Source organism: Carcharodon carcharias, chromosome 1 (genome assembly GCF_017639515.1).
Source record: "Carcharodon carcharias isolate sCarCar2 chromosome 1, sCarCar2.pri, whole genome shotgun sequence".
Classification (NCBI taxonomy): domain Eukaryota; kingdom Metazoa; phylum Chordata; class Chondrichthyes; order Lamniformes; family Lamnidae; genus Carcharodon; species Carcharodon carcharias.
This window is the reverse complement of record NC_054467.1, coordinates 105,967,111-105,994,744: the sequence shown is the minus strand read 5'-3', so window position 1 is coordinate 105,994,744 and position 27,634 is coordinate 105,967,111. Positions and strand designations below refer to the sequence as shown.

At 41.4% G+C, this 27,634-nt stretch overlaps 1 protein-coding gene across 6 annotated transcripts in view; it reads right to left on the bottom strand.

Moving 5' to 3' along the window:
- Positions 1 to 335: 335 nt before the first annotated feature.
- shroom3 (shroom family member 3) overlaps positions 336 to 27,634 on the bottom strand; it is a 170,628-nt gene continuing 143,329 nt past the window's right edge. For all 6 annotated transcript variants that reach the window (XM_041190643.1, XM_041190671.1, XM_041190662.1 and 3 more), the window contains exons 5-10: positions 24,292 to 24,384; positions 21,631 to 22,473; positions 12,138 to 12,641; positions 5,476 to 5,632; positions 3,952 to 4,224; positions 336 to 2,440 (exon numbers count right to left, since the gene is read on the bottom strand). In XM_041190643.1, the coding sequence (XP_041046577.1) occupies positions 2,102 to 2,440; positions 3,952 to 4,224; positions 5,476 to 5,632; positions 12,138 to 12,641; positions 21,631 to 22,473; positions 24,292 to 24,384 (2,209 nt within the window). In that variant the 3' untranslated portion in view covers positions 336 to 2,101. The remainder of the gene's footprint in view (positions 2,441 to 3,951; positions 4,225 to 5,475; positions 5,633 to 12,137; positions 12,642 to 21,630; positions 22,474 to 24,291; positions 24,385 to 27,634) is intronic.

Here is a 27,634-nt window from a genome sequence, read left to right as displayed (position 1 = left end):
CTCACAAATACCAGGAGGGATTTTCTACCTGGTCTGCAATCAAGCTCAAGCTGCAGCTCCATTGTCTAATCGAGATAAACCCTCTCCCCACACACCTCCCAAACTTTCTCCCCCACCCCCTCTCACTTTCCCCCTTATGCGTATTAATTGTAACTGTTCAGCAAGCAGGGGGTGGGGCTCAGAGAATTTCAAGTCTCCCTGCTCATAAAAAAGGAACATTAAAGAAAGCCTATTTCTGGACAGCAAATCATGCTGGTAAATGAGTTACAAATAATGATGTTGCTATATTAGGCATGGGTTATTCATACAGGAAATAAAACATACAAACAACTGCCGACACACACCATTTTTATTGCCTGCAGCAGTTAAGTGGTTTACAAGCTTCAATGTCATGATTTCTGTCTGAGAACACAACTCACCAAAACATTTGACTGTGAGAAGTACAGCAAACTCCTTTTTATTTATTTCACATACCATACAACTGGCTGATTTGTGAGAAGCCATGCAGTGTGTTCCACATCACTGTCTGGACAAAGACTCAGAATGGCTATGGGAAACATATTGAATAAGTCCAGCTATGACCATAGCCATGTCGTGATTGATCTCTGAAAAGTCATCACCTTCTGAATAAAAAAAAGTTGGTGTTACAATCAAGAATGAGCAATTATCCAATACAGCAACATATCGTCAGATGCAGCAACAAAGCTTAAAAAACTAAAACCCAGATCTGACAAAGGCTGAGGAATGAATACTCTAAACACATCTGCTATGCCAGCAACTACGGTTCAGGAAGTTAGTATTATGTACAATGGTTTACAAGCATCCCAGTATACTGATAAATCAGAATATGAAAAATGAATATTTTAAAAGGAAAGAATAAAAGACAGCATTAGAAATCAGTTATTATTAATTGAATCAATGCATTAGCAAACCCACAAAAATAGAGCTCCATGGGTGGAGCTGTGCACATCCGCACTGTAAACTGCATTTCCAATACTACAATTAACATCACATTAAGCACACAGGAATGGGAACACTCTTGAAACAGGTGAGCTTGCATTATGTGGTGTACTTATTTTAATATCCTTCATCCACGGAGAATACTTCTGTGACAAATACGTTCTAGTTTTTCCACAGACCTCGGTCATCTCGAGTTGTATTTTCAACTGAGTCCAACTGGATTATAAATATTGGGCCCACTGAAGGACTCTTGCCTTCCTGCAATGGTCACCCATGTTAAATAGTCTTCAGTGGCCATTAAGGTCTACTAGCTGTAAGAAGGGTGATTACCCACTGACTGTGTGGGGTGTCATGTCTAACATGTAATTGCCAAATATTAGGACAAAATGCATATATATAAATTTAAGTTTATAAACATCACTTTCAGAAGAGAATAACTGACAGTTTGAACTGGATTTCATGATGTGAAAATTGAGCGTCGCCCAAAGTTACTTTGAAACAATCAGTCGATCGTCAACGTGTACCATTCTGAACTGTTCCTCCAAACTGCAACTTTTCTCAGTTTGTGGCGGTCCCAAGTCCTTCATTATTAATAAAAAAAAGAACAAAACCTCTGAAGATTGCAATCACTTTTTGTGACTATAGGGTTGCTTCCTTTCCTCCAAAAGTTATTTTCTTACAAAATTAGATTTTTTTCCCTACGCAATAAAGTAGAACCATAAACAGTTAGCATATGTACAGAAACTTACATTTCAAAATTATAAATAGTAGTAATTCTCTGATGTTATTGGGAAAGCTACAAAATGTTTTCTCTTTGTTTTTAAAATACATTACAAGCAGAGACTTTTTATTGTGCTGTTCTCCTTGGTAGGGGTTTTAAAAAGTATCTTTAACATCACTTTTGAAAAGATGCTTGAGATGCCTCACAGGCATTTTCAAGTTTTGTGCTGTTGCAGACTTGCCTGGAATAAGTTCCCATGAGAAGCATCATCTGCCTAAACAATGCTGGCCAATGTTTCTTTAAAACATAGATTTTGATAGCAATTTAAATATGCAGTCTTCTTCATCCAGAATCCCTCCTCGTTCTTGTTCGCTGAGTGATTTACTATTAAAACCTGATAAAAATCCTTAAATTTTCCTTTTAAAGTGAAGAGGTAAATTTTGTTTGCGAGGTGGCAGGCTCTGGGTGGCTGGCAGGTGAGTGAGCCGTCCTTTTTGATACAAAGTCAGCAGGTAGGCTCTCCAACAAACACTTGAGCTGCTCCTCACCCAGCTTGATCTTGTCATCCAGCTCTCGATGCTCCATCAGCAAAGCTGCCTTCATCTTCACAAAGTGCTGGTAGTCTTGAAATTGCTCCTCTGTCAAGTAGTTCTCCAGAATATCCAGAACCACACGTGATCTGCGATCCAGATTGTCTTTCAGTTCCTTTGCGTCCTCATGCTGACTAGTCAGAAGTCTTCGCTTCTCATTTAATAGATTCTGAAACATCAGATGCACAGCTTTAGTTTTAACTCCGGGATACTTAAAGTGAAAACTTTTCAGGAGAAGAAATTAGAAAGCAATTAGTTCCAAAAAGCCCATCCGCTTTTCTCCTTTTGTCCAATTTACTGCCCTCTCCCTCCCTTGTTGGGATACAGATCCTTGGCTCACTTACTTGGCCTTGAGTAGCTTATCAATGTGGCCACTGTTCTGATGCCAGTGACTAGAAGCCAATCGCAATATTATGCTCAACCAATAGTCACATACTTCTAATAGGGTGTGATACCGAATAGTCAGTTTGGTTACCTTTCTCCTTCCTAACCTAGGGACATTGAAACTGGCTCTATTATATATTACGTTGTCCCAGCTGAGATAAGCTAACTCAGGAATCTAACTTGCAACTTTTCTGGTCTGTGTGTCTCAGTTACTCTTCCTCTCACCATATTCTTTAATCCTTTTCTCTCACAAAAATTGCCCCTGATATTAACACTACTTTGACTCATTTTTGGGTTTAGAGAAGCAACATCCTCTTTTTGGTTCATTCATCCAAATGAAGATGAGTGCACTGGTTCCTTGTTTCTCACAGATTTCATAGGTTTAAGCTACTATTTCATCCATATGCAGTTGTGTATCTAGGGTTGCTAATTCCAAGCTGGACTGACAGGTGATATTTCTCAATAAACAAGAAAACTGACTGGTCCACCATCTCATCTCACCTTTTTTGTCAGCCGCATTGAAGCATCAGTATCGGAAGCTGTAGACTCCAGCTACAACTACCATGCTGGAGGTGACTGAAATGGTTTGCTTTGAGTTAACAAATATCGTATGTTCATGGGAGTAGTTTTGACATTTGCACATCACGATGTCTTTAATTGAAAAACAAAATAATTGTTGAATTTATTAATGTGCTGTGCCAGTCATTGGGATGTGTGTGCGGGGTGGGGGTGTGGGGGGTGGTGGCAGTTGTGGGTGGGGAAGGAGTGGTGGTTGGGACTGTCCTACAAACAGGCTCACCAAGGGAAGCGGGAGGAAATAAAGCTAGTCCAGGGTCCGACAGCAAGTCAAATTCTAGTGAATGATGCAGAAACAGGCTGAGAACAGGATTATATTTGGTATTGTTACATTTTCCCCCTCCATGGTTCAAAGTATGCTTTCACTTATGATTCAGTTATGGCGAAAGGTTACATCAGTAATATGGGGCTATCATTTCAGTGCTTTTGAAATGGTACCCCACAATGAGTTGTGGTAACTTGTAGTCTATATGATCCAGTGTTGCATTACATACTGCATTTATCACCAGCTCATGAGGGAGACATACCTTCCCCTTTATTAATGACTACCACAATCATTTTATCATCTACCCTGAGACAGAAATATCTATCGTTTTAGTGCTTTTACACTTTACAGTTTCTAAATGATAGGAACCAAAATCCTCCCTCTGTTGATTGTATATGGTGATAATCTTAATCAATCCAAAAGACAACACAAGTTAAAAACAACAGATTACATACACGCTCCTCAGCGCTTGCAGTTTCATCGAGAGTCTTCAAGACATTTTCCACTCGAGCCAAACGACCAGAAAGGGAAAGCAGCAAGTTTACGACCTTATCCAAATCCCCAATGAACATCTTGTACTTTTCAAACTCGTTGGACTTGCACAGGCCTTTAATCATGTCCTCTACTTCCTCACCCAGAGCACTGTTCAGTTTAATGTCAGTTACTAGGCTGTTCTTGGCTTCACGCAAGGTCTGAAGTTTGCATGTTATGCTTTCAATTAGCTCAGACTACAAAGAAAAAAAGAGAACAGAACTAAATTAGTGAAAAATATCTCAGAAGCCACAATCGAGACTTGGAAGCCTTTTGTTAAAAACGTTCAAAAATGTAACTAATTCCAACCATCTTACTCATTCACCACACGTTTTGGTTTAATGTTCACCACTCCACACAGTATATGACTACTTTAAGTTACAGTGCTATCACTGATGACTTCAGGAAGAGTGCTGCAAAGCAAATGACGGGGTGGCATTACTTGCAGAGGTACAGGGAACACTGAGGAAATGCTTTCCCTCCATTTCTCTGGCAGCAAACAATCATCCACCATTTGTTTTGGCCAAGAAAAGGCTTTACTGCAGAGCCTGTCTTGACAGGCCAGTGAACTGGTCATCCCTGACTTCAACACACTTTCCTCAGCTTTCAGAAAAATCAGACACGCAGAAACCAAGAAACAATTCACGCCTTTCAAACAGTTGTTGGTCTGTTGCTGCTGGTTCTATGGAAAAGCCCCTGCAATGTAAAGTGGGTCACATTACACAGCGCTGGCATCTCCAGTACGAGTCACTTCTACTTGACTTACTTCTGTAATGTAAAGGGGGTGGGGGATGATCAGATTACTTTCTGTGGCTGCACTGAAAATCGTACCAAAAGATTTGTAACAGTGAATGATGTTGAAAGGATGCGACAATTTGGCAGTGGTCTGTGGAAAGTCCAGGACACAAGTTCTTCAGCCACTGCAAACTAATATCGACACACGTTTGTCATATAATATTAATATACAGCAAACTGATGACGGTGATCGAAATTCAACTGAATAAAATTTATTTTTTTTTAAACAAGAAACTATCCTGCACTGTAAAGGGACAGAAAGACACTTCAAAAGGGGGAATATAATAGTTACAACGCAACTGACATATTTACTATTCTGCAAATTAGAAACACTAGTATTTGGCTATCCTTCCTGGGGGTTCTGACATTCTTCATGTTACAGCCTACATATGGAGTCATACAGACTATCCGACTGCAGGAAATGAGGCTGTGAGGCTCGATATTCTTCCCGGCAGGGACAGAGGCACTGAGGCTAACTGTAGGTTCCTACCCACCATGGTGCTGGAGATCAGCTAACCAAGGGCAAATCAGGAATCAAACTGGTCCCTGTAGTTTAATTTTATATTGGATTAGCACTTTTAGTAACCGAGGGATTAGGAGAAGTGAACCAGCCAGGTTTTGCTTTCAGTGAAGAAGGTCTAAAAAGGCAGTACTTTTTTCTCGTTGATGTCTGGTTCTTCTTCCTCCTCATCTTCAGCAGAATTTCTTTGCAGGTCCTTTACTTTATTCATCAGCTCAGCTTTGACGGCAGACGTGCTATAATAAGTGGGACAATGAGCTGAAGCTGCTCCCGTCTCTTTTTCTTCTTTCCTAAGTACAAAGAAAGAAACTCAAAGATTTAAGTTGCTATTTACAAACATGTAAGCTTTCCAAAGAATAAAAAATGGTAGTAGCTTTAAACAGGAAGGGTTAGAGGCATTCTACTTCACAAAATAAATTATGAGTTACCTGGATATCTCCATCACTGAAAAACTTATGAATTTTTTTCTTTAAAAATAGCTCTTCCCCTCCACCCCAAACACTGGTAAAGTTCCAAGCTTGTGTCAAGGTATGGGATCGCTATTGCCTTGCCCAAGTACTTGGAGCCAACACTGGCTCGATGAGCCAAATGGCCTCCTTCTGTTTGATTTTATGATTATATGAAGTTACCATCCTTTCGGAGTCTGAATGTAGAAGACAACAATCATCGGTTGGTTACTTGACCTTGGGGATTTTCATGTCTCGGCCCGATATCGACCTCATTCAATGCCCAGATATTAGTATTTTCCAGCAGGTCATCAAGGGCAGGAATTTTACCTCCTCTCTAACTCAGGGACTTCAAGCCCAATTAAAACAGCTACAGCTAAGATCAATGAACACAACACAAACTGGCAATAATCCTAGCATCAGTCTATTCTTTAAGGCTCAGAAACATGCTGGGCTTTCTGACTTTACATTTAATGATTGACATTTTTATACTTATATTTATGGATAAAGGGAGTGATGACATTGATGGTTTTGTAAAGTTTATTATGCAAGAAATAACGGATGAAAATCAGATTTTAATTGTCCATACATATTACTATTAGGAAATAAGCCAGTAGGACTTTGCTTTAATGGGGAGGTTTTGAAAAGCTCGTACTCTCCCTTCTTGAGCCGCTGACTCTTCCACATCACTCACTGGCACTCACTTGTTTTGCAACATTATAGACAACCGATTGGGTTATTTTTTGCCGTATGACTGATTGTCAGTCCAGATTCTCCACTTCCATTTTCCTGAAGTCTCAGCAGATTATAGACAGCGAGGCTAAAACAAACTAAATACTAACTAACGGCTAGGTGGAAATGCAGCGAAGCACAAATTAAATAAGAAGTAATTCTTAAAATTAGTATAATTTGTGCTTCTGAAATCTTGCACTTGGCTCCCTTTCTTACAATGCCGAATAACTCTAAACTGTGGCACTGTACATTGCAGCCACTTCTCTCGAAGAACACACTTGCCCCCAATGTCTACGTTTGTTAAATGACCTGACAATAAAACAAAGCCAGCATTCTCATCTGCAACATGAACTTGAACTGAAGCACAGGAGGGAATGATCAAACCTCACAATAATCTAGTCTCCAAGAAACACGAGAGACATTTAAGCGCTGGGGGCAGTGTAGAGAAGAACCATGAGATTAATCCTTGGTGTGGGAGTCCAGCTTGGGCTTATTATCCTGGTAAAGATGCACCCAAGAGATGACCTTATGGAGGGAGATTAGATTATGAAAGGGACAGAAGACCTTCACCTGAAATATTACTTTAAGTTAAACTCCAGGAGCAGAAGAAAAAGTCACAAATTCCAACAAGAGATGGTACTTTTACAATAGATATCGGGAAATTTTTCTTCTCACACAATGATCACTGTGTGGATAGTAGTAGTGGAGGCAAAAACCTTAGAATTGTTCAAGAAACAATTGGCTGATATAGTGCAGGATGTTAAGATATCTTCAGGTAAAGATTCAAGATAGCCTCCCACATCCGTGATTATCTTGTGAACCCACCATTCACTTCAATAATACAGGACAATGGTACCTAGCAATTTTAATGGGCACATGCAAACTTTGCATTTTTCATGAAATAATAAATCGGCCTCATCAGCCATCTTCAGACTCAATCATCCTCACTAGCGAAGGATAGTCAATAATTATAATAAGTCTATACTCACAAAAACGCAAACATATACATATATGCACACATTGTATGTACTAGGTATGTGGGGTAGTCTTTCCCCCATGATGAAACCTATTGTACTACCTGTTGTGTGTATATATATTTTTAAAAACGTGTACTTCTCTAAGAAAAGTGCAATATCCATTTTCCCCATAGCAAATAATATCAGCTACTTAACGTCAAGAACATTGCACCAGTAAAAAAACAGGACATTCACACAGTTCTCATTAATAATAGCTATCTCTCTGCTCATTCCCTAGGTTTTGAGGTGGACAGATTCTGCACTAATATTCTTTGCTGGCACTAGTGGGAGAGGGCAAAAGTACAATATATACTTTGTACAAACACCAACAACACAATCATAGTGCTAACATTATATAATGGCCGTCCTACTGTAAAGAGAATACATTTTTTCCAATATTACTGAGTGATACTCTGAAGCAGGCGTGGGGGCTGTGTGTATGTTGAGTATGTGTGACTAATATAATTAAACTGAAAACAGTCAGACTACAAGGTTTAAATCAAAGGGGTTAGGTGTAGAAGCAGGCATTTTGAAATGGAGAAGAATGAGCTAACATGAGATCCCAGTAGATACAGTATGAATGAGAATTTGCATTAGCTGTTGAATTTCAAAGAGGCATAGTAGGAAGTTTTACAACTGGCAAAGATCATAAATAAATAAGGCAAAATTATTAAGTTATTTTTCCCGAATGTGCTGGTCATAATGACAACATGAAAGATTTTTATATCCTAGGAAAGGTATCTTCCACAGAAAGTTTAGAACAATGGGTTTAGAGATAAATGGGAAGAAACTATATATAAGGGAAGGTCGAAAGCTGTAAGAGGTGTGTGGCCATGTGAGATCTTGAAAGGGATGGGCTGTGCAAAGACAGACCTGTGAAAAGCAGCTTCTAGCCACCCCAGAGATGTGCTTGTTTGTCCCAGAAAGCAAGGTTTTGTTCTGTTTGGACGGGCTCCATTTGAATCATGCTGGGACCAGTGTCCTGACAAATCGCGTAACTAGTGTTGTAGATAGGGCTTTAAACTAAATAGTGGGGGGGAGGGTTCAGTTACATGGAGATCTAAAAAAAATCAAAGTTTAAGGAGAGGGTAAGAGTGCAGGTTAGTGACAAGGTTGATTGTTACCAAAAAGTGAAAGGAAGGGACAGGGTGTGTGAACGCCATATTGCACCAAAGAATCATATAAGAGTAGGGAAAATTGACAATAGGGCAAACTTAAAGGCTTTGTATCTGAATACGCATAGCATTCAAAATAAAACAAATGAGTTAACAGCGCAAATAGAGATAAGTAGGTATGATTTGCTGGCGATTACTGAGACATGGTTACAGGGAGAACAGGTTTGGGAGTTGAATATCCAAGGGAACTCAGTGTTTTGGAAGAATAGGCAGGAAGGAAAAGGAGGTGGTGTAGCTTTATTATTAAAGGAAGAGATCAGTGCTATAGTGAGGAATGGTATAGGCACTGGAGAGCAAGATGTAGGGTCAGTCTGGGTAGAAATAAGAAATAGCAAGGGAAAGAAGTCCCTGCTGGGAGTAAGCTACATCCCCAAGCAGTAGTTCAGCAATAGGGCACAGTATAAACCAGGAAATACTGAGAGCATGTGAGAAAGGCACGGCAATAATCATGGGTGATTTTAATATGCATATAGACTGGACTAATCTAATTGGCAAGGGTAGCCTCGAGGGTAGAGTGTATTAGAGATTGTTTCTTGAAGCAGTATATTGTGGAACCAACCAGGGAGCAGGCTATTCTGGATTTGGTTTTATGCAATGAGATGGGATTTATTAAGATCTCATAGTAAAGGATCCTTCAGGGAAGAGTGATCATAGCATGCTAGAATTTCAAGTTCAGTTTGAGAGTGAGGAACCTGAATCCCACACCATTGTTCTGGAGTTAAACAAAGGTAACTACATAGTCATGAGGGCAGATTTGGTCCTAGTGGACTAGGCAGGAAGCCTACAAGGTAGGAGAGTTGATGAACAGTGGCAAATATTTAAGGAAATATTCAATTCCTTCCAAGTAAAATATATTCCAAAGAGAAAGAAAGGTGGTAAGTTGGGAAAAAAAAAGCATCTATGGCTAAGCAAGGAAGTTAAAGATAACATAGAGGCAAAAACAAAGGCATACCAAATTGCAAAGGTCAGTGGCAGGCTGGAAGATTGGGAAATTTTTAAAGATCAACAAAGGGTTGCTAAAAAAAATAATAAAAAGAGCAAAGGTAAATTATGAATGAAAACTAGCGCAAAATGTAAAAACTGATAGTAAAAGCTTCTATAAGTATATAAAAGGAAAGAGAGTAGCTAAAGTGAATTTTGGTCCCTTGGAGGATGAGACTGGGGAATTAATAGTGGGGAATGCAGAAATGACAGAGATGCTTAATCAATATTTTGCCTCAGTTTTCACGGTGGAGGACACTAGTACCACCGTAATAGTAACAGGTAGTGCAGAGGGTATAGAGAAGGAGGAACTTAGAGCAATCACCATCACTAGAGAAAAAGTACTGAGTAAACTATTGGGATTAAAGGGTGACAAGTCCCCAGGACCTGATGGCCTACATCCCAGGGTTCTTAAAGAAAGTGGCAGCAGAGATAGTGGATGCATTGGCTATAATATTCCAAAATTCCCTGGATTCTGGGAAGGTTCCAGTGGATTGGAAAAATGCTAATATAATGCCCGAAAAAAAAGGGAGGATGGGATTGGGGGGTGGGGGGTGGGGGAGGAGAGAGAGAGGGAGAGAAAGAGAGAGAGGCATAAAGTATGAAACTATGGACCAGTTAGTTTAACGTCTGTCATTGGGAAATTGTTGGGATCCATTATTAAGGAAGTAGTAATGGGGCATTTGGAAAGTCAAAATGCAATCCATCAGAGCCAGCATGGCTTTATGAAGAGTAAATCGTGCTTGACTATTTTGCTCGAGTTCTTTGAAGATGTGACAAGCAAAGTGGATAATGGGGATCCTGTAGCTGTAGTATATCTGGACTTCCAGAAGGCCTTTGATAAGGTGCCGCACAAAAGATTAATACACAAGATAAGATCACACAGAGCTAGGGGTAATATATTAGCTTGGATAGAGGATTGGCTAACCAACAGAAAGCAGAGAGTTGGGATAAATGGGTCTTTTTCTGGATGGCAAGCTGTAACTAATGGGGTGCCACAGGGTTCGGTCATTGGGCCCCAACTATTTACAATCTATGTTAATGACTTGGATTCAGGGATAGAAGGTACTATAGCTAAATTTGCAGATGACACCAAAATAGGTGGGAAAGTAAGTTTCAATGAAGAAATAAGAAATTTACAAATAGATATGGACAGGTTAGGTGAGTGGGCCAAAATTTGGCAGATGGAGTTTAACGTGGATAAGTGTGAGGTTATCCATTTTGGTCGGAAGAATAAAAAGGCGACTTAATATTTAAATGGAGAGAAACTTCAGAATGCTTCAGTGCAGAGGGATCTGGATGTCCTCGTGCATGAATTGCTGAAAGCTAGTATGCAGTACAGCAGGTAATAAGAGAGGCAAATGGAATTTTGGCATTTATTGCTAAAGGAATAGAGTATAAAAATAGGGAAGTGTTGTTGCAACTGTACAAGGAACTGGTGAGACCGCACCTGGAATACTGTGCACAGTTTTGGTCCCCTTACTTGAGGAAGGATGTAGTTGATTGGAGGTGGTTCAGAGGAGGTGCACTAGATTGATTCCAGAGATGCGGACTTGTCTTATGAGGAGAGATTGAGCAGTTTAGGCCTATACTCGCTAGAGTTTAGAAAGATGAGAGGAGATTATAAAAGATTCCAAAGGGGATAGACAAAGTAGTTGTGGAGCGGATGTTTCCCCTTGTGGGACATTCTAGAACGAGAGGCCATAGTTTTAGGCTAAGGGGTGGTAGATTTAAATCAGAGATGAGGAGGAATTACTTTTCTCAAAGGGTTGTGAATCTGTGGAATTCACTACCTCAGAGTGCAGTGGATGCTGCGACGTTGAATAAATTTAAGGAGGAGATAGACAGATTTTTGGTTGAAAGCTTATAAAGAGAGGGCGGGAAATTGGAGTGGAGGCCGAATGCCATGATCGTATCGAATGGCGGGGCAGGCTCGAGGTGCTGAATTGCCTACTCCTGCTCCTAGTTCTTATGTTCTTATGTTACAAGCCTTGGATTTGCATTGTCGAGTGAGAGGGAGAGGGAAGCCCTGTGAAATAAAACCCTTATAGCAACAGTGGGCGCCTTGCAGTAATTTTACTGGATGGTTTAACGAATAAAAATCTATTTGGACTGTTGCCTGGAAAATGGTGTTTATTTGGCTAAGTAGGAATCTTTTGGGAAATGTTGTAAAACTAAATTTAAATGTGTAACTGTAACCTTGTGTGTTTAAGTTTTCTTTTCTTTTGTTAATAATGTTTCAATTTGATATTTAGAAGCTTCAAAAGTGATAGTGGAATCTTTACTTCTGACTTCAGTGTACATGCCTTCTCATAATAAAAATACAAATTACAAATCGTTGTGATAGCTTAGCCAAGTTTTCCATTGGTGATTTGGCACTTACCACCTGCCACATCATAATGCCACTAATATAAGAACCACCCTTTACAAAGCTTTAGGACTTACTTAACTTCTTCAGAAACGGGTTTGTTGATCACCTTTTGTAACCTCGGCCTTCTGTGTTGTGCCTCCTGCCTTACCGTGCTGCTTCTGGGGAAAATACCTTCCATTAGGTCCATGGTCGTCTTCATATTTGAATCTGGATCTAAAATCTCTGCCAGAGACTTATCTTTGCCAACAATCTCCTTGGCAAGTTCTTCTGACTTGAGGTCCTCAGGAGACTTCTTATTTACTTCCAGTGGCACAGAGGAATGTTTGCAGTCTAGGTTTTCTTGGCTTGTGGCTACCTTTTGGGCTTTAACACATGATGCATCCCAGCTCTGGTTTCTGCGCTGTGCAATTTGGGTAGTGAGAGTTTGCTCTGGGGCTGTAGGAAGGTTAATTGTTGCACTTTCTGGCCCACAGTTCACTGCAGAAATGTTGCAGTTGCAGGGTGGGTTTGTTTGGCCATTTTTCTCCTTGCTGGTCACCGCAGATACATTGTCCTTTGCAGCATCATTGTCTGGAAACCTTTAAGAGCAGAAAAGTGCTGTTAAACAATAGAGCAGCCCACATTCAAACTTGATTATCACAACAGCTGGTAAACATTATTTTGATGAAAAAAAAAGTAAACCAGATTGGAGACTAAAGATGAATATGATCTCTGGTAAGTTTGTCAATAGTAACTGATAAACAAAAATTTGTCATGAACAACTGATTATCGCCACAAATTACTTACAGGCATATTGAACTTTACAAGGAAGATGTGTGTGTTTTTAAAGAAATACAAGCAAGGACACTGAGCAAAAGATGGTTGATTGTGTAAAGTGACCACTTTCTGGAAAATTTCTATGTGGATTATACTGACAGCCTGTCCTGAGAGAACATGGAATGTCGCGCCTGAAAAGCTGTCATGGCCTTCTTCAACCAGAGATACTTGAAAGAAGATAGGAAAGATGCAAAAGACTGAAATTTAATCTCCTGTGGTTGCTGTGACAAAAGACTGATTTGCATGTCTCAGCAGTCACCCAAAAAGCCATCTCCTGTTGATTTATATCTCAACGTGTAAATAATTCTGATATGAATGCAAAAATTCCTCTCCTGGAATTCACAGGGGAAAAAATAGATTAAAAAGCTAGCTGCAGAGCAGCGCAGCGTAGTGTGTGCTGTGAAAGTGACAGCACAAGACCATTAATTAGTCACCCCTGCAGTTGCAGGCAAAAGCTCTCTCTCTCTCTGTTGCTGGTGGTAAGGCTCATCAGAAACCACAATCAAAAAGGAAATAGGACAGCTTCTTCAGCTACCCTTCAGAACTAAGTATCTCCAAGCCAACTACAAAACTGCCAAAGTCAGTACCAGAATCACCCAACTTAATGGTCACAATGTTCCACCATCCACACCTCACAGGCAAGCCAAAGACTGATTCGTATTTTTAAAAGACTTTTATTTGGACTTTTAACTTCTCATTTCTGATGTGTGTGTACGTATGTTGCATTTTATTGTTTTTCTCGGGTTTTAGTAACTAATAAACTTACTCTTCCTTTGACTTAAGAAAGCCTGGTTAAATTGGTTCCTTCTAGAGACATAAATACATTTGGTCTGGGGAAAGGTGTCCATCGGGGTGGGGGGAGGATCCCTTTTAAATCAACATTGTTGTGACCAACCGAGGGGGGTTGAATAAAGAAGGTGAGCCAGCTCATTCCTCCTCACAAAATTGGGGTCCTGTTTGGGAAGTTGACAAATTGGGGGACCTTACCCGATGGCTGGTCATAAATTAAATTGCTACAATATCTGTATTTACTATGTTTCATGTTTTCATTCTCATTTTAGAGGTCAGTCTAGCTTTTGTTTGTCATTCCTCAAAGACCTGACATTTTATAGGTGCTGTATTAAAAACTATTCCATTCAATTTAATAGTGTAACTGAATGATGTGCACTGAAACTATTAACAATGTATTTAGAAATTAAAATAGAAAATCAATTAAATACAGCATCTACCTTTCATTGTATCACATCTCAGAAATACTTCAAACCATTTCACATATAATTATCTACTTCAGAATATGTCAATTACAATGAATACATTGTTGTCAAGCTCAGGGTCTGTCAGACTGATTGCAAGTATTCTAATACCTTGCGTTTTTATTTAAATTATTTTTGCCTTATTTCCTTTAAGACACTTCTGGTTTACAAATCTGCACGCAGCAAGATCGGAGGACTGAGTGTCAAACACCATGGGCAGAATTTTTCCCTTGATGGGCGGGCGGGCCTCACCGGCTTGGCGGTGGTCGGGCAGCCAATCCCTGCCACCATTTTAAGTGGGCAGGCCAATTAAGGTCCACCCAGAGGGCTGCCCGATGGGAAGCGCTATGAGCTTCCTGTGCGGGGTGGAGAGGGTTCCCCCAACTGTCAAAGTGCGCTCTTTCATACGAAAGAGCACACATCTACCTGAGAATAAGTGCTGTCTCAGGGAGATCACTGACAGTGTTATAAATATCAAAAATAGAATAAAAAAATTATTAACATGTCCCCCTCATGTGACAATGTCACATGTTAATAAATACGACTAAAACTTTATTAAACTTTTGGACAGCTGATCGCGCTGTCCGCCCGCCTTCCTGAATATTTAAATAGGGTGGGATGACGTCAGGGGTTCCTCCCGATGTCATCCCGCATCATTTTCGCGTCGGCGAGCGGGCCCCACCCCCAACTCGGGCCTGAATTTTTCTGTCGGCATGTCACGATGTAATTAGCCAGCAGGGAGTCAGCGAAAGGAGAGATTATTTTCCTCCCTATCCAGAGGTTTATTAATTTAGGACTTGACTTGCTTAAATCTTGGACATTACTGCTACTTGGAGTGGTCCTTGCTGTGAAAATTCACCTCATGAGCCACCATTACTGGCTACTGAGATTTTTGTTTGAAAACTGATTTTATTTTAAAAAACTACAAAAAAAAAATCAGTGCAGCCACTGTAATCAATGTAATTACATCCCAGCCATTACATAATTGAGTATTCAAACCTGGCCAGGAGTAATATGTAATGATAAGAACAAGAGATTTTATGCTACCTCCTCCTTAACAGAAGTTATATTGAACAAAAATATTTTCTTGCTCCTGAATGTTACTTGTGATTTAAGGAAGAAACATTCTTTTGTAATAACATAAAAGCAAAAACATTCTTGTTGTGTTTGTTTACATGTAATGTAAATTGCACCATTCTGAACTGCAGTTAAATATAAAACTTCGACACAACACTCAATACACTAGTTTGTAAAGTGTGCTGTAGCACAAAGGCTATTTTGCCTGAAGATTTGCTGGTATTGCCAGCTGACTGAAGCATGTGTGCGCTATTCTCAATAACTGGGCCAACTATCACCAGATTATCATTTACAATAATGGAGAGGCACCATAACTCATTAAATGAAAAACTTCATAGAAAAAATTCCCCATACTATTATAATTCAACACAACATGCTTTGTATGGAAGTTGACAGAATAAACAGCATTTAGCAAAATATGTGAAAAGAGATTTTAATACTGTATTTGTAAGAGTATTTTTAATATGGGCATCTTCTTACCATTTCCTCCTTCTCTCAATAACTTAATCTGTACTTTATTGAAATTTTCAGCCTAGCAAGTACAAAATATATAAAAGGCACACTTAAAGGAAATTAATTTTGTCTTTAACAGAAAAACTGCTCTGCTCTCACTTTTTCAAGATGATATGTTCTACATTCTCATAACTTGCAAATTTAATTAATTGAGGGGGGAGGGAGAAGATTCTCTTTCATGATTTTTACATGAATTTCTTCTCTTTTTATGGACCTTCTAGTGCCACTTGTCATAGAATTGCACAGAATTTACAGCAGAGAAACAGGTTAATTGGTGTAATTGGTCTATACTGTTGTTAATTCTCCACAAGAGCCTCCTCACATTCTACTTCCTCTAATCCTACCAATGCCATTACGGAGAATACACCTAGCAACCTGCTCCCAGTCCTTCCCCAATACTGCTCTCAATGACTGAAGGTAAATGTGAAAAAACAGGGATTGTGGGAAATGGTGCTTCTGCTTTTAATTCCTCCAGGTGCCTGCCTACTTTAGCACAGCTGAAATCTCAAACTGAGTATGGAAAAGGGTTATGCGAGGAAACCTGTGTACCATCATTCTGTAGAACCATGTGGAGCATTATGTCAAATGCTTCAAAGGACTATACTAATCACATTAATTACTTACATTCAATTTTGCCCCTTATCAGGTGTTCTCTGGATGAATTTGCTGAGCCAAGCATTTAATAAAGAAGCCCTTCTTTAGATTTGGAAAAAATGATTGCAATTCCTACATTGACCACCAAGTGGTGCTGAATCTCCACTCTTTGGAGTTGTGGGTGTTTTTGAGCTGCAGCAATGTCATTCATTCCATTCAGAATACGTGAGCTTTCTTAGGACTGTGGCACAAATTTGGAGCACCAATTATTGTAGGGAATACTTCCTTATTTGGGGTCTCAAACAGGATTCTATGTATACAGTTCCATCAAAAGATGTATGACCTAATGCCGAGTTCAGTTCATTTGGCTGAAAGAAGTGAAATTATTTCTGAGGCAGAAACATCTCAAAAATCTGTATATCTGATTCTGAACTCAAATTTTGTTACCGCCCAATTGTGGGTTCTCTTTTCTTACATCCCAATTTGTTCTCGTCTTGAAGGTTCTGTCTCTTACTAGGGTATGACTTTTTAAAAAATTCATTCAAGGGATTTGGCTTTCCTGGTTAGGCCAGCATTTATTGCCCATCCCTAACTGCCCTTGAGAAGGTGGTGGTGAGCTGCCTTCTTGCATAGCTGCAGTCCATGTGGTGTAGCTGTTAGGGAGGGAGGTCCAGGATTTTGGCCCAGCGACAGTGAAGGAATGGCGATATATTTCCAAATCAGGATGGTGAGTGGCTTGGAGGAGAACTTCTAGGTGGTGGTGTTCCCATGTACCTGTTGCCCTTATCCTTCTAGATGGTACTGGTCATGGGTTTGGAAGGTGCTGTCTAAGGAGGCTTGGTGAATTCCTGCAGTGCATCTTGTAGATGGTACACACTGCTGCTACTACTGTGTGTTGGTGGTGGAGGGAGTGAATGTTTGTGGATGGGGTGCCAATCAAGCGGGCTGCTTTGACCTGGATGGTGTCAAGCTTCTCGAGTGTTGTGGGAGCTGCACTCATCCAGTCAAGTGGAGAGTGCTCCATCATGCCTGTGCCCGGTGGACAGGCTTTGGGGAGTCAGGAGGTGAGTTACATGCTGCATGATTCCTAGCCTCAGCCTCCTCTTGTAGCCACAATATTTGTATGGCTGGTGTAGTTCAGTTTCTGGTCAATGGTAACCCCCAGGATGTTGATAGTGGGGGATTCAGCGATGGGAATGCCATTGAATGTCAATGGGAGATGGTTAGATTCTCTCTTGTTGGAGATGGTCATTGCCTGGTACTTGTATGGTACGAATGTTACTTGCCACTTTTCAGCCCAAGCCTGCACAATACCACACTGAAATATCTTTCCTTTATGGGTGAAAGTCTAGACAGCGAGTGACAGCAGGATAACAATGACGAAGCACCAGAATCTGTCTAAAAGTCTGACTCTATTACTGAAAACTTGGATCTTTCCTAGAGGGCAAAGTGGAGGGCAACAGAAAGAGAAGTTGACCTAGGCTTAATTGTACGATGGATGTCAAAGAGCGATTGCAGCTGAGTGAATGTGTGAGGATGGTGCAAAGCATATAAGTGTGACACACCAGGACAGCAGATGATCTGGTACGAGTAGCTCCAAGCAGCAACAGCATTTACTCTGTATAATCAGGTATAAATGTCTGATGCATACTCAGACTAACTGGGTATAAATGCTAAGATAAAAGCAAAAAATTGCAGATGCTGGAAATCCAAAACAAAAATAAAAATACCTGGAAAAACTCAGCAGGTCTGGCAGCATCTGCGGAGAGGAACACAGTTAATGTTTCGAGTCCGTATGACTCTTCAACAGAACTAAGGAAAAATAGAAAAGAGGTGAAATATAAGCTGGTTTAAGAGGGGGGGGGGGTGGTACAAGTAGAGCTAGATAGAGGGCCGGTGATAGGTGGAGATAGCCAAAAGATGTCATAGACAAAAGGACAAAGAGGTGTTGAAGGTGATGATATTATCTAAGGACTGTGCTAATTAAGGGTAGAAAGCAGGACAAGCAAGGTACAGATAGCCCTAGTGGAGGCTGGGTGAAGGGAAGGGATCGAAATAGGCTAAATATCTCCATCTTTTAGCCTATTTTGTCCTTTTGTCTATGACATCTTTTGGCAATCTCCACCTATCACTGGCCCTCTATCCAGACCCCCCCCCCACACAGCCAGCTTATATTTCGCCTCTTCTATTTTCCTTAGTTCTGTTGAAGAGTCATACGGACTTGAAACGTTAATTGTGTTCCTCTCCGGAGATGCTGCCAGACCTGCTGAGTTTTTCCAGGTATTTTTATTTTTGTTTTGGGTATAAATGCTACTCGGCTTCACTAGACATAAGTTAATGATAGGTAAGTACAAGCAGTGTAACCAAGTAGAAATGCCCCACCTCCCCCATCACACCAAATGCCTGAGTACAGAAGTTTTGTTTGGGGTCCCCATGCTGGTTAACACTGTCCTCAGATACTGTCACCCCACTCTTTCAAAATCACTATAACCTCCTTATCCCCAAAACAAGCTCTCAATCCCTTCTGTTGTTGCAAACTACTGCCCCATCCTTAACTTGCCCCCATCTCTCCACTTCCTTGATTGTGCTCCCATATCCCAGATCTAGGCATATCTTTCCTACAGCTTGCTTTTCAATCCCTATAGTCAGGTTTCTGCCTCTTCCATATAACTAAGACAGCCCTCAGCACAGTCATGAATGACCTTCTCTGTGACTTTAGCCAGGGTGTATTATCTTATCCCATCATCTATATGGCCTTGACCACATCATTCTCCTCCAATGCCTCATTGGGGCTTAGCTCCACTTCTAACTGCTGATCACAGCCAGCCTGTCTCCAGCGACGGCTTCCCTTCCCATCCCCTCACTCTCGTGAACACCCAAGGATCTAACCTTGAGTCTTTCCTCTTCACTTACATGGGAACATCCTGTGTATTTTATGGACCACTCAATGGAGTATTTCAAGTGTTTTCAAGGAATTAGATATAGCTCTTGGGGCAAAAGGGGTCAAAGGGTATGGGGAGAAAGCGGGAGCAGACTATTGAATTGGATAATCAGCCTTGATCATAATGAATGGCAGAGCAGGCTCGAAGGGCCGAATGGCCTACTCCTGCTCCTAGTTTCTATGTATTAAGGGAGTGCTGTATTTTTGAATTTCTGGTGAGACATTAAACAAAAGTTCCAAATGCCTGTTCAGCTGGATATAAAATTTGCCATGGCACTTTTCAGAACAGGCGAGTTCTCCTGGTGACCAGGCCACTATATATCTCTCAACAGATTAACTGGTCATTTATTTAATGGTTGATGGACCTTACTTTATGTAGATTGCCTGCTGCATTTACCAACTTAACAACAGTGATTGCATTTGAAAAGCATTTCAAAAATTGCTGTGAAGCACTTTTGGCACCTCAGAATGTGTAAGGGGCTATGTAAATACAAGTTATTTCTTCCTTCCATATTCTGAAGACATCCAGCTTTATCTGTCTATCCCCACTCTACTGTCAGGCTTCTTGTCCAACACAAAGTCCTGGATGAGCTGTAATTCCCTCCAACTAACCATGGGAAGGCTGAAGTTGTTTTAGTTCCTCCAGCAATGACTCCATCTCCCTCAACAGCTATAGTCTCAGATGGACTCCAGCTTCAGCATTCCATTTGACATAAGCAGAGTTTCCCAACCCATATCTTCTCTAGCACAAAGATTGAACACTTACAACTCTATATCATCATCTGCATCCACTCCAGACCCAGCTAGTTTAATGTTCTGGTCAGCCTCCAATCCTCCACTCTCTGTAAATTGCACTCTGTCCAAAGCTGGGCTATCTGCATCCTATACCATCTCAGTCTTGGCTCAGTGGTCACACACTCACCGCTGACTCAAAAGGCTTGAGCATAAATCTAGGCGGGCACTCAGCTCAGTACTGAGGGAGTGCTGCACTGTTGGAAGTGCCAACGCTTGGATGAGGCATTAAATTAAGGCCCTGTTTGCTCACTCAGGTATACATAAAAGATGCCCGTAGCAGTATTGCAAACAAAAGGATAGTTATTTCTGTGCCCTGACCAATCTTTATCACTAAAACAGGTAATTTATGACATTGCTGTTTGTGGGAGCTTGCTGTGCACAACCTGGCTCCCGCATTTCCTACATTACAACAGTGAATACAATCAAAAGTATCTCATTGGCTGTAAAACTCTTTTGGATGCCCCATGTCATGCAAGGTGCTGTATAGATGCAAGTTCTTTCTTTCTCTTTTATTCCCTGAGTTCCACTTATCCATCACCCTTGGCCCCCATCCTCAAAAGTTAAAATTCTCATCCTTATGTTTGAATCTTTTCATGGCCTTACCTCTCCACCAGCCTTGTAGCCTTCCCCCTCACACTCCCAAAATCTCATAGGAAGGGGACACCATACCCACAGCCCATCAATTATAGCACTGTGGCCATGTCATGCTCTTTCCAACCAACCAAAATAATATATAAAATAATTAAATATAAATGTGTGTTAAGAGGGTGATTGAAAGGGAAACCATTAACTAGCTTTTCACAGCACTGAGGCAACGGGGATGGAGATGGAGATTGCGGGGTTGGGGGGGGGTGGCGCATCCGGGTGGCTCCCTGACACCTTTTCTTCTCCAGGAGACTTTCCCAGGGGTGGACTGGGCACTGGGTCGCTACCTGCTCCATGGAGGTGGGCAGCCAATTAGTTCAATAAGGCCCCACTGAGGGGCCATTGTGCACCATCGCTGCGGATTGCCCCACACCAGGCATGGAAGCTGCCAGCTCAATTGAGGTGGCCTCCTGATGGCAGGCCCAAGGGCCATCGGGCCATCCTCATGACAGGGCTGCAGGCCTGAAGGCCAAAGCTCCGTCCATGGGTAGTCCTGAGGAGGGGCTTCCCCTCCAACCCAATGGCTGTACTGGCTTCAGACCCTTTAATTTATAACTTCAGTGCCTCCATGTTGAGATGCCCTTGCACTCGCCTGCCTGCCTCGGAGATGCCCATCTTTCTGGGTAGACGCCCCTGCAGGCTCTCTGATTGGGCCTCCAAGCTCGGGAACCCACTTGAGGACAGTGAGTGTGGAGTCGTGAAATTAGAAAGCTGCCTCCCAGAAGGTGGCACTGGAAGGTGTGCTGATAACATGGGCAGGCTCAGGACACCCATCTGGCTGTGACGTTGGGATCCTGACACCCGTCGTAAAATCCCATCCAGAGTTTTCAGATGCAGATGACTTCTCTCCTTTAAAAAAAAGTACTGATCTGCATGATGTACACCAGTGAATCTTGTGACAACTCTAATGGAATTTAATGTACACTTAGTTACCTGGCCAGAGCTTCCTCATCATTCCTGTTAAATAATTCCTCTGCTTGTTCATCCTCAAAACTAATTGGGGGTGGTGGTGGTGGGAAGTCTAGGTCTCTGATCCCTGAGACAGCTCTGGGGTCCTGTGGAGGTGGAGGTGGAGGTGGAAGTGGAAGTGGCTTGTATCCACTGCTAAGGGCCTGCTGATCTAGATCTTGGATAAACACATCGTCCTCCTCTGGAAAAGACGATGATGATTGGAGGCGCAATGGAGAAGAGGACAAGTGCACTGTACTCTGAGGCGAAGGGGGCCGAGCGGGTGGCATCTCAGGCTCCCAACTGATGCTACTTCCTGTGAAATAATCTGGTTCCCTTTCAGATGGATTGAGATTGAACCCAGCCGTGTTGGAAAACGGGCTCCGTTTTGCCAAATCATCATTAATTGAATTGACCCATTTCAGTTTAGGAGCTGGAGGCCTCTGAGGTGGTGTTGCCTTCTTCTTCAATGCTGCTTCAGCACCAATTCCTTCTGGGTGGGAGTTTACAAATGACTCTGGCCCTCCCACTGTAGGTTTGCGTCTCATACTTTCTTGAACATTTGAAATGGATTTGCTGTATTGTTCTGAAGTTGCTTTTCCTAGTGCTGTGTTCTCGGATGTACTGCGATGGTTGTGTTGGCCAACGTTGGTCAGCTGGCCAATGCTGGAAGTGCTTCTGGGCCTGTAGCCTTCAAGTGGTTTGTGTTTCTCATTTTGATTGGAAGATTTGTTTCCCGCCAGGAGGTTTGGTTCATTCTCATAACTGGTTGGAAGATGTGCCCCTGTAGGCTTGTTTCTGCCATCTTTTCCTTCATTGTTAAAAGACCTTTAAACACAAAAAATAATTTAGTCAAGTGACACCGATTCTGCGAGGCCAGATTTTATTGCAAATAAAAACAGGAAATGCTGGGAATACTCAGCAGGTTAGGCGGCTTTTGTGGAGAGAGAAGCAGGTGTTAATGTTTCAAGTCGATGATCTTTCGTCAGAAAAGTTAAGGATTTAACAGGTTTTATGCAAGTTCAGAGACAGGTGATGGGGAAAGGTTGGGGGTTGGTGGGGGGGGGTGGCTAACAACAAAAAGGCAGGTCCATGACAGGTAGAAGGCAGGAGATTAAATGACAAAAGATTGCTGCAGTTCATAAGTGATTTGTTTTTTTCAACCCCAGCCCTAACTTTCCATTCTTATTTTCTCATCTCCTTGACCTGTGCCAGGATACAACTCTCCAAGCTCTCAGCCTTTGGTAGCTCAATCAAACAGCACCTTCTTGTGTGACACCTGACCATGAGTGCAATAGGCTATTCCATCATGGCAGGCATCACAGGCGAACCCAATCTGGCAATCCCCACCCCAGGATGCCCCTGCCACCATTCTGGCCAAGATTAACAGGGACTAGAGACCATTGCACCAGAACAGAAGGAAGCCATTTCATTCATCACATCTGTGCTGGCTCTTTGCTAGAGGAGTCGGAAACTAATCTCACCCCTTGCTCTCTACCCAGAGCCTTACGTCTTCAAACTTCATCTGCTCTGCCCTTTCTAGCTCAATTACTCCACACTCAAACAATTTCTTCTAACTTCACCTCAACTTCACCTCACAGTCTCTTGATGAGTTTGAAATGAAAGATTGAGTCACTAATTCCCCTCCAAGCAGGGGAAACAGTCTTTCCCTGTTCACTGAACCAAACGTCTTCATCATTTTAAATTTCCTCTAAATCTCTGCTCCAGTGGAAATAGTCCCAGCATCTTGAGGCTCTTCTCACAACAGCAGTTTCCCATCCCTGAGGAAATCTATGCTGTACACTCTCTATAATTATAATACCCTTTCAATAATGTCCATAGTATGGAATTATCATAACCTCTTTCCCTCTTTGCTCTTTGTCCAGTCTATTATTTTAAAAACCTGAATATCACTGGCCCTTTTTATGACTTTTGCTACTTGTAGCCTCACCTTCAAAAAATTATGTATTTATACTCACAATTCTCTATCTTCCTCCACACCCTTCAGGACCTTTCCATTTTGTTTATACTCTTCAGTACTCATTTTTCCTCCCAAAATGTATGACTTTAATCCAATGCACATGCCCATTTCTGCGTACGTCCTTGTGAGGCTTTTATTTTTTAAAACACTCCTCCTCACTGGAAGGTCATTGACCCGTAACTTTAACTCTGTTTCTCTTTCTATGGATGCTGCCAGACACAAATATTTTCAGCATTTTCTGTTTTCACTAAAACTCAGCGTTAATGTCTGGACCGCATTCGGTTAGCCAATTTCAGGGTGATACAAGGGATGCTACAATTGATCTTTACAAGTGGATTGGACAAGAGAACAATCAGTCTAAGCTCCCACTTTGGTTTAATATCCAGTGACATTTTACTAGAAAATGCATGGCTGAGAACAGAACCAGACTGGACCGTAACATTGCCTGGGCTCCGACATGAAAAATGGTGACTTGGGTGAGGAACTGATTGACAAGTGGAATGCACGGAACTTTACTCCGATCTGAGTCAATAGATTTAGGAGAGAGTGAAGAAGAGGAGGAGAGAGAATTGGAATAAAGAGAAATAAAAAGTAAACACAACTCTGAATCATGACAAGGCGCAAAACTTAAAAATTTTGCAACGTCTGTTGCTGTTTCTCCATACCAGTCTTGTGATGCTGCCCTCACTAGCTGCCGGCTACAGTCAGAACGCTGTGCTCTGGACACTTGTATCCTTGAACCGGGTGCTGATAGTACACTGTGAATAAGACAATACACGTTTTAGCACTGCATCAATTCAGTTTGTCCTGTTTACTCAACCCTTTAGGGGAACTCCTGGAGCGGAACATTGTGAGGAAACAGCACCCAAAAGGTTGGAAGAAACGTGTGGCGTTATTTCGGCAGAACACATTCTTTAATCCAAGTCACATCAAAGTGGGTGCACTGGAGCACAGAGGAACCCTGCACCGAGCTCTAGGTAAATGGAATGCATCCCCTGCAAAGTGGATGTAAAAGAGCTTTGCGGTCTGTGAAGTGGACTGAATCACTTTGGTCCCATTTCATTAAAATTGCTCATATATTACCTGGCTGCTGGGAGCAAACCAGAAGACCTTATAAAAGCTCATAGATCTGATTGTGACAGTGAGAGTCGCAAGTTAAAACAATTTATAATTTTAAAAAGAGGGCTGGCTTTGTGTGGCAAAGCTTCTTCTAATTTTCTACAACCACACTGTGCAATGCCTTGTGTATCTGAGTAGGTCACCAGCCTTCATGTGCCGGCTCATAGGTGGGGAATGCTGTTTGGACATGTTATCAGAGGGATGCTGGCACCCACAGCACAGTAGCTTGGCCTTCACAAGAGGTGGTAGTTAAGTTGAGGGGAAACAGCACATAGCATTATACTGATTCAATACAATGCAACATCTTGGAACAGCTCCAGCAACATTTCTACCTTTCATGTACATAGTGCGATCTGTTGCCCAATTATCAACATTTAATTGGGAAAAGTACAGAATGGAAGTAAAATGGCTCCTGAGCCCTAACTGCTTGCTTGTCACAAGAAGTCAATTTCACAAATGGAAACTGGACATATGATGACCACCTTATCAATCAAATTTGATGCCATTTAACATAAATGTTACACTACAATTCTTCCTTCCTCTACACTCTCACTGTCATGAAGCTTTTAATTTATATAAAGTTTTCGAAAAATATTTTTCTTTTAAAATAGAGGTTTAGTCTGTGGGTGTGTCTTAACTGGATTAAAGCCAGCTAGTCTGGGTGTTTTGATGTGTACTAGTTTTGATATGAGAGATAGCGTGCATTTGCATTTTTTGAATAGAGCATTCAAGAAGTGGAGTGAAAACTACTGCCTAGCTAGCAGGTACTAAGCAATATGTTTATATTGCTAATAAAATTGGTACTATGAAAGGGGTTTCATTGTTAAAATGTGGAGTTCAAAGCGGCTGGTGATACAATGGCAATTTATATTCAATGAGCTGTGCTAGGTATAACTTCAGCAGTTGTATGTGTTTAGGGAGGAGGCAATGTGAGATCAAAAGCAGCTGTAAGCCTCCAGCTGATTCCACAGGAACCAAAGTGAAAAGAACCTCATTTTGAATTTGTAAGGTGAAAATGCTTTGTCTGGTGTCTGGTTAAGTCTATGGGTTGCTGTTGTCTTAATGGAGATTAGATGGGAATTTGTTAAAAGTTATGATCATACTAACTTGTAGCTGTGTGTATATATTTAACTTGTGTAAATTAATAAAATGTTTCATTTAGCTTAATATAAAACCTTTCGAGAACTGGTGGTATGATTCCTGAATTTAGAGTTACATCTCAAGCATAGCACTTAAAATGATAGGTTTTGACGGCAGTTTAAAGATTCTCTCTGGGATTTTTAAATAATTCAGCTTGACCAACTGCTCGGCCATAACAACCACCCACATCAAAATTAATTGACAAAAGACTTTTTCATTTATATAGCACATTTCGGAAACTGTGTTCAAATTGTAACATCAGAATGGGTTAAAACACATGATTGACATGAGGAGGTGAAGCAGAGTAGGATGGTAAACACAGCTCCAGTTTTACAATATCTAATACCACGCTCAGGAACGTACACAGGAAAACATAACCATCCAATGTTTCTTGAAATGGTTTGGCTCACAGGGTAAACAGATGCTTAACTAGTTTGTCAAATAAATCAGAATCCCTTCCATTATGCTTTGCTATACTGAAAAACTATTTTTAAGAATTTTTCCCCTCCATCTATGTAAGACTCACAAAATCCATAATATATCTCAGAGGCAGAAATACAGGAAGTACAGAACTGAGCATCAAAAGAACAGAATCAGAACTATGCAATGTGAAGTTATGCCAAATTTTAATTGATTGGATTTGGTAATTCACAGTGTGAAACAAACAATGGGAGGCAACATAAGCAAAGCGAGTACTGTTGAACAAAAGGCACCAGCCTCCTCCAGCCGTATCCACCCCGGGATCTCTGCATTCCTCCAATTCTGGCCGCTTGAGCATCCCCAGTTTTAATCGCTCCACCACCGACAGCTGTGCCTTCAGTTGCCTCAGTCGTGAACTCTCGAATTCCCACCCTAATTCCCTCTGCCTCTCTTCTCTCTCCTTTAAGATGCTCCTTAAAACCTCTCTGACCTGCCCCTGTCCTAACATGTAGCTAATTTGGTAATTGTTCCTCTGAAGTGCCTTGGGATGCCTAATTATGTTAAAGGCGCTATGTAATTGCAAGTTGCTATTGAAGACAGACATCACAGTCCCAAGCCCTAACTCACCATAAGGAATGAAGCAAAATAGAAAGTGCAAAATTCTTTTTGAAGGAATAGAGTTAAATAGCGCAAAGAATTTAAATTAATGTTCATCACTATGTTACATGATTTTCTGGATACAGTTCTTCTGTTGGCTGATGTTAGCAATAAGGCTGATGTTAGTATATTGCGGGTAAGCCTGCTTCATGCCCAGATTAGCTCACTAATAGTAGTGAATGAAGGAAGACTCTCTCTTTCCAGATCCACAGATTATTAGGAAGGGTTAGTATTTGTGGGTGGCATTGTGGCAGCGAGCATCAGCTTCCTAAAACCAGGATTGAACGCACCACCATTCGGCCCCTAATCTGAGCAGCACTAAGCAGAGAGGCACCAGGTGGAGGCTGAGGAATCTCCTCCTGTGCCAGCTACTAGGAATAATAATGGCGGTGTGGAGCAGGCTGCCCAAGCATCTGCAAATCCACCAGATCAGGAGGTAAAAAAATATCAGCGAGAGAGGGGAATGTCAGACCAAGAGTTAGTCACAGCACAAAAGCGAGCACAAACAGACTTGCACAAGAAAGACAAAACTGGAAGAAAAATGAGCTTTAATTAATGCCGAGTCAGTCACTCTGAACCTCTGTGAAGAATCAGCAGTGGTTTAATCTGGACGCAATTGTAATTTTCGCTGCTCAGACAGGGTATAGTTTATAGCAGATGCTTTAAATACAG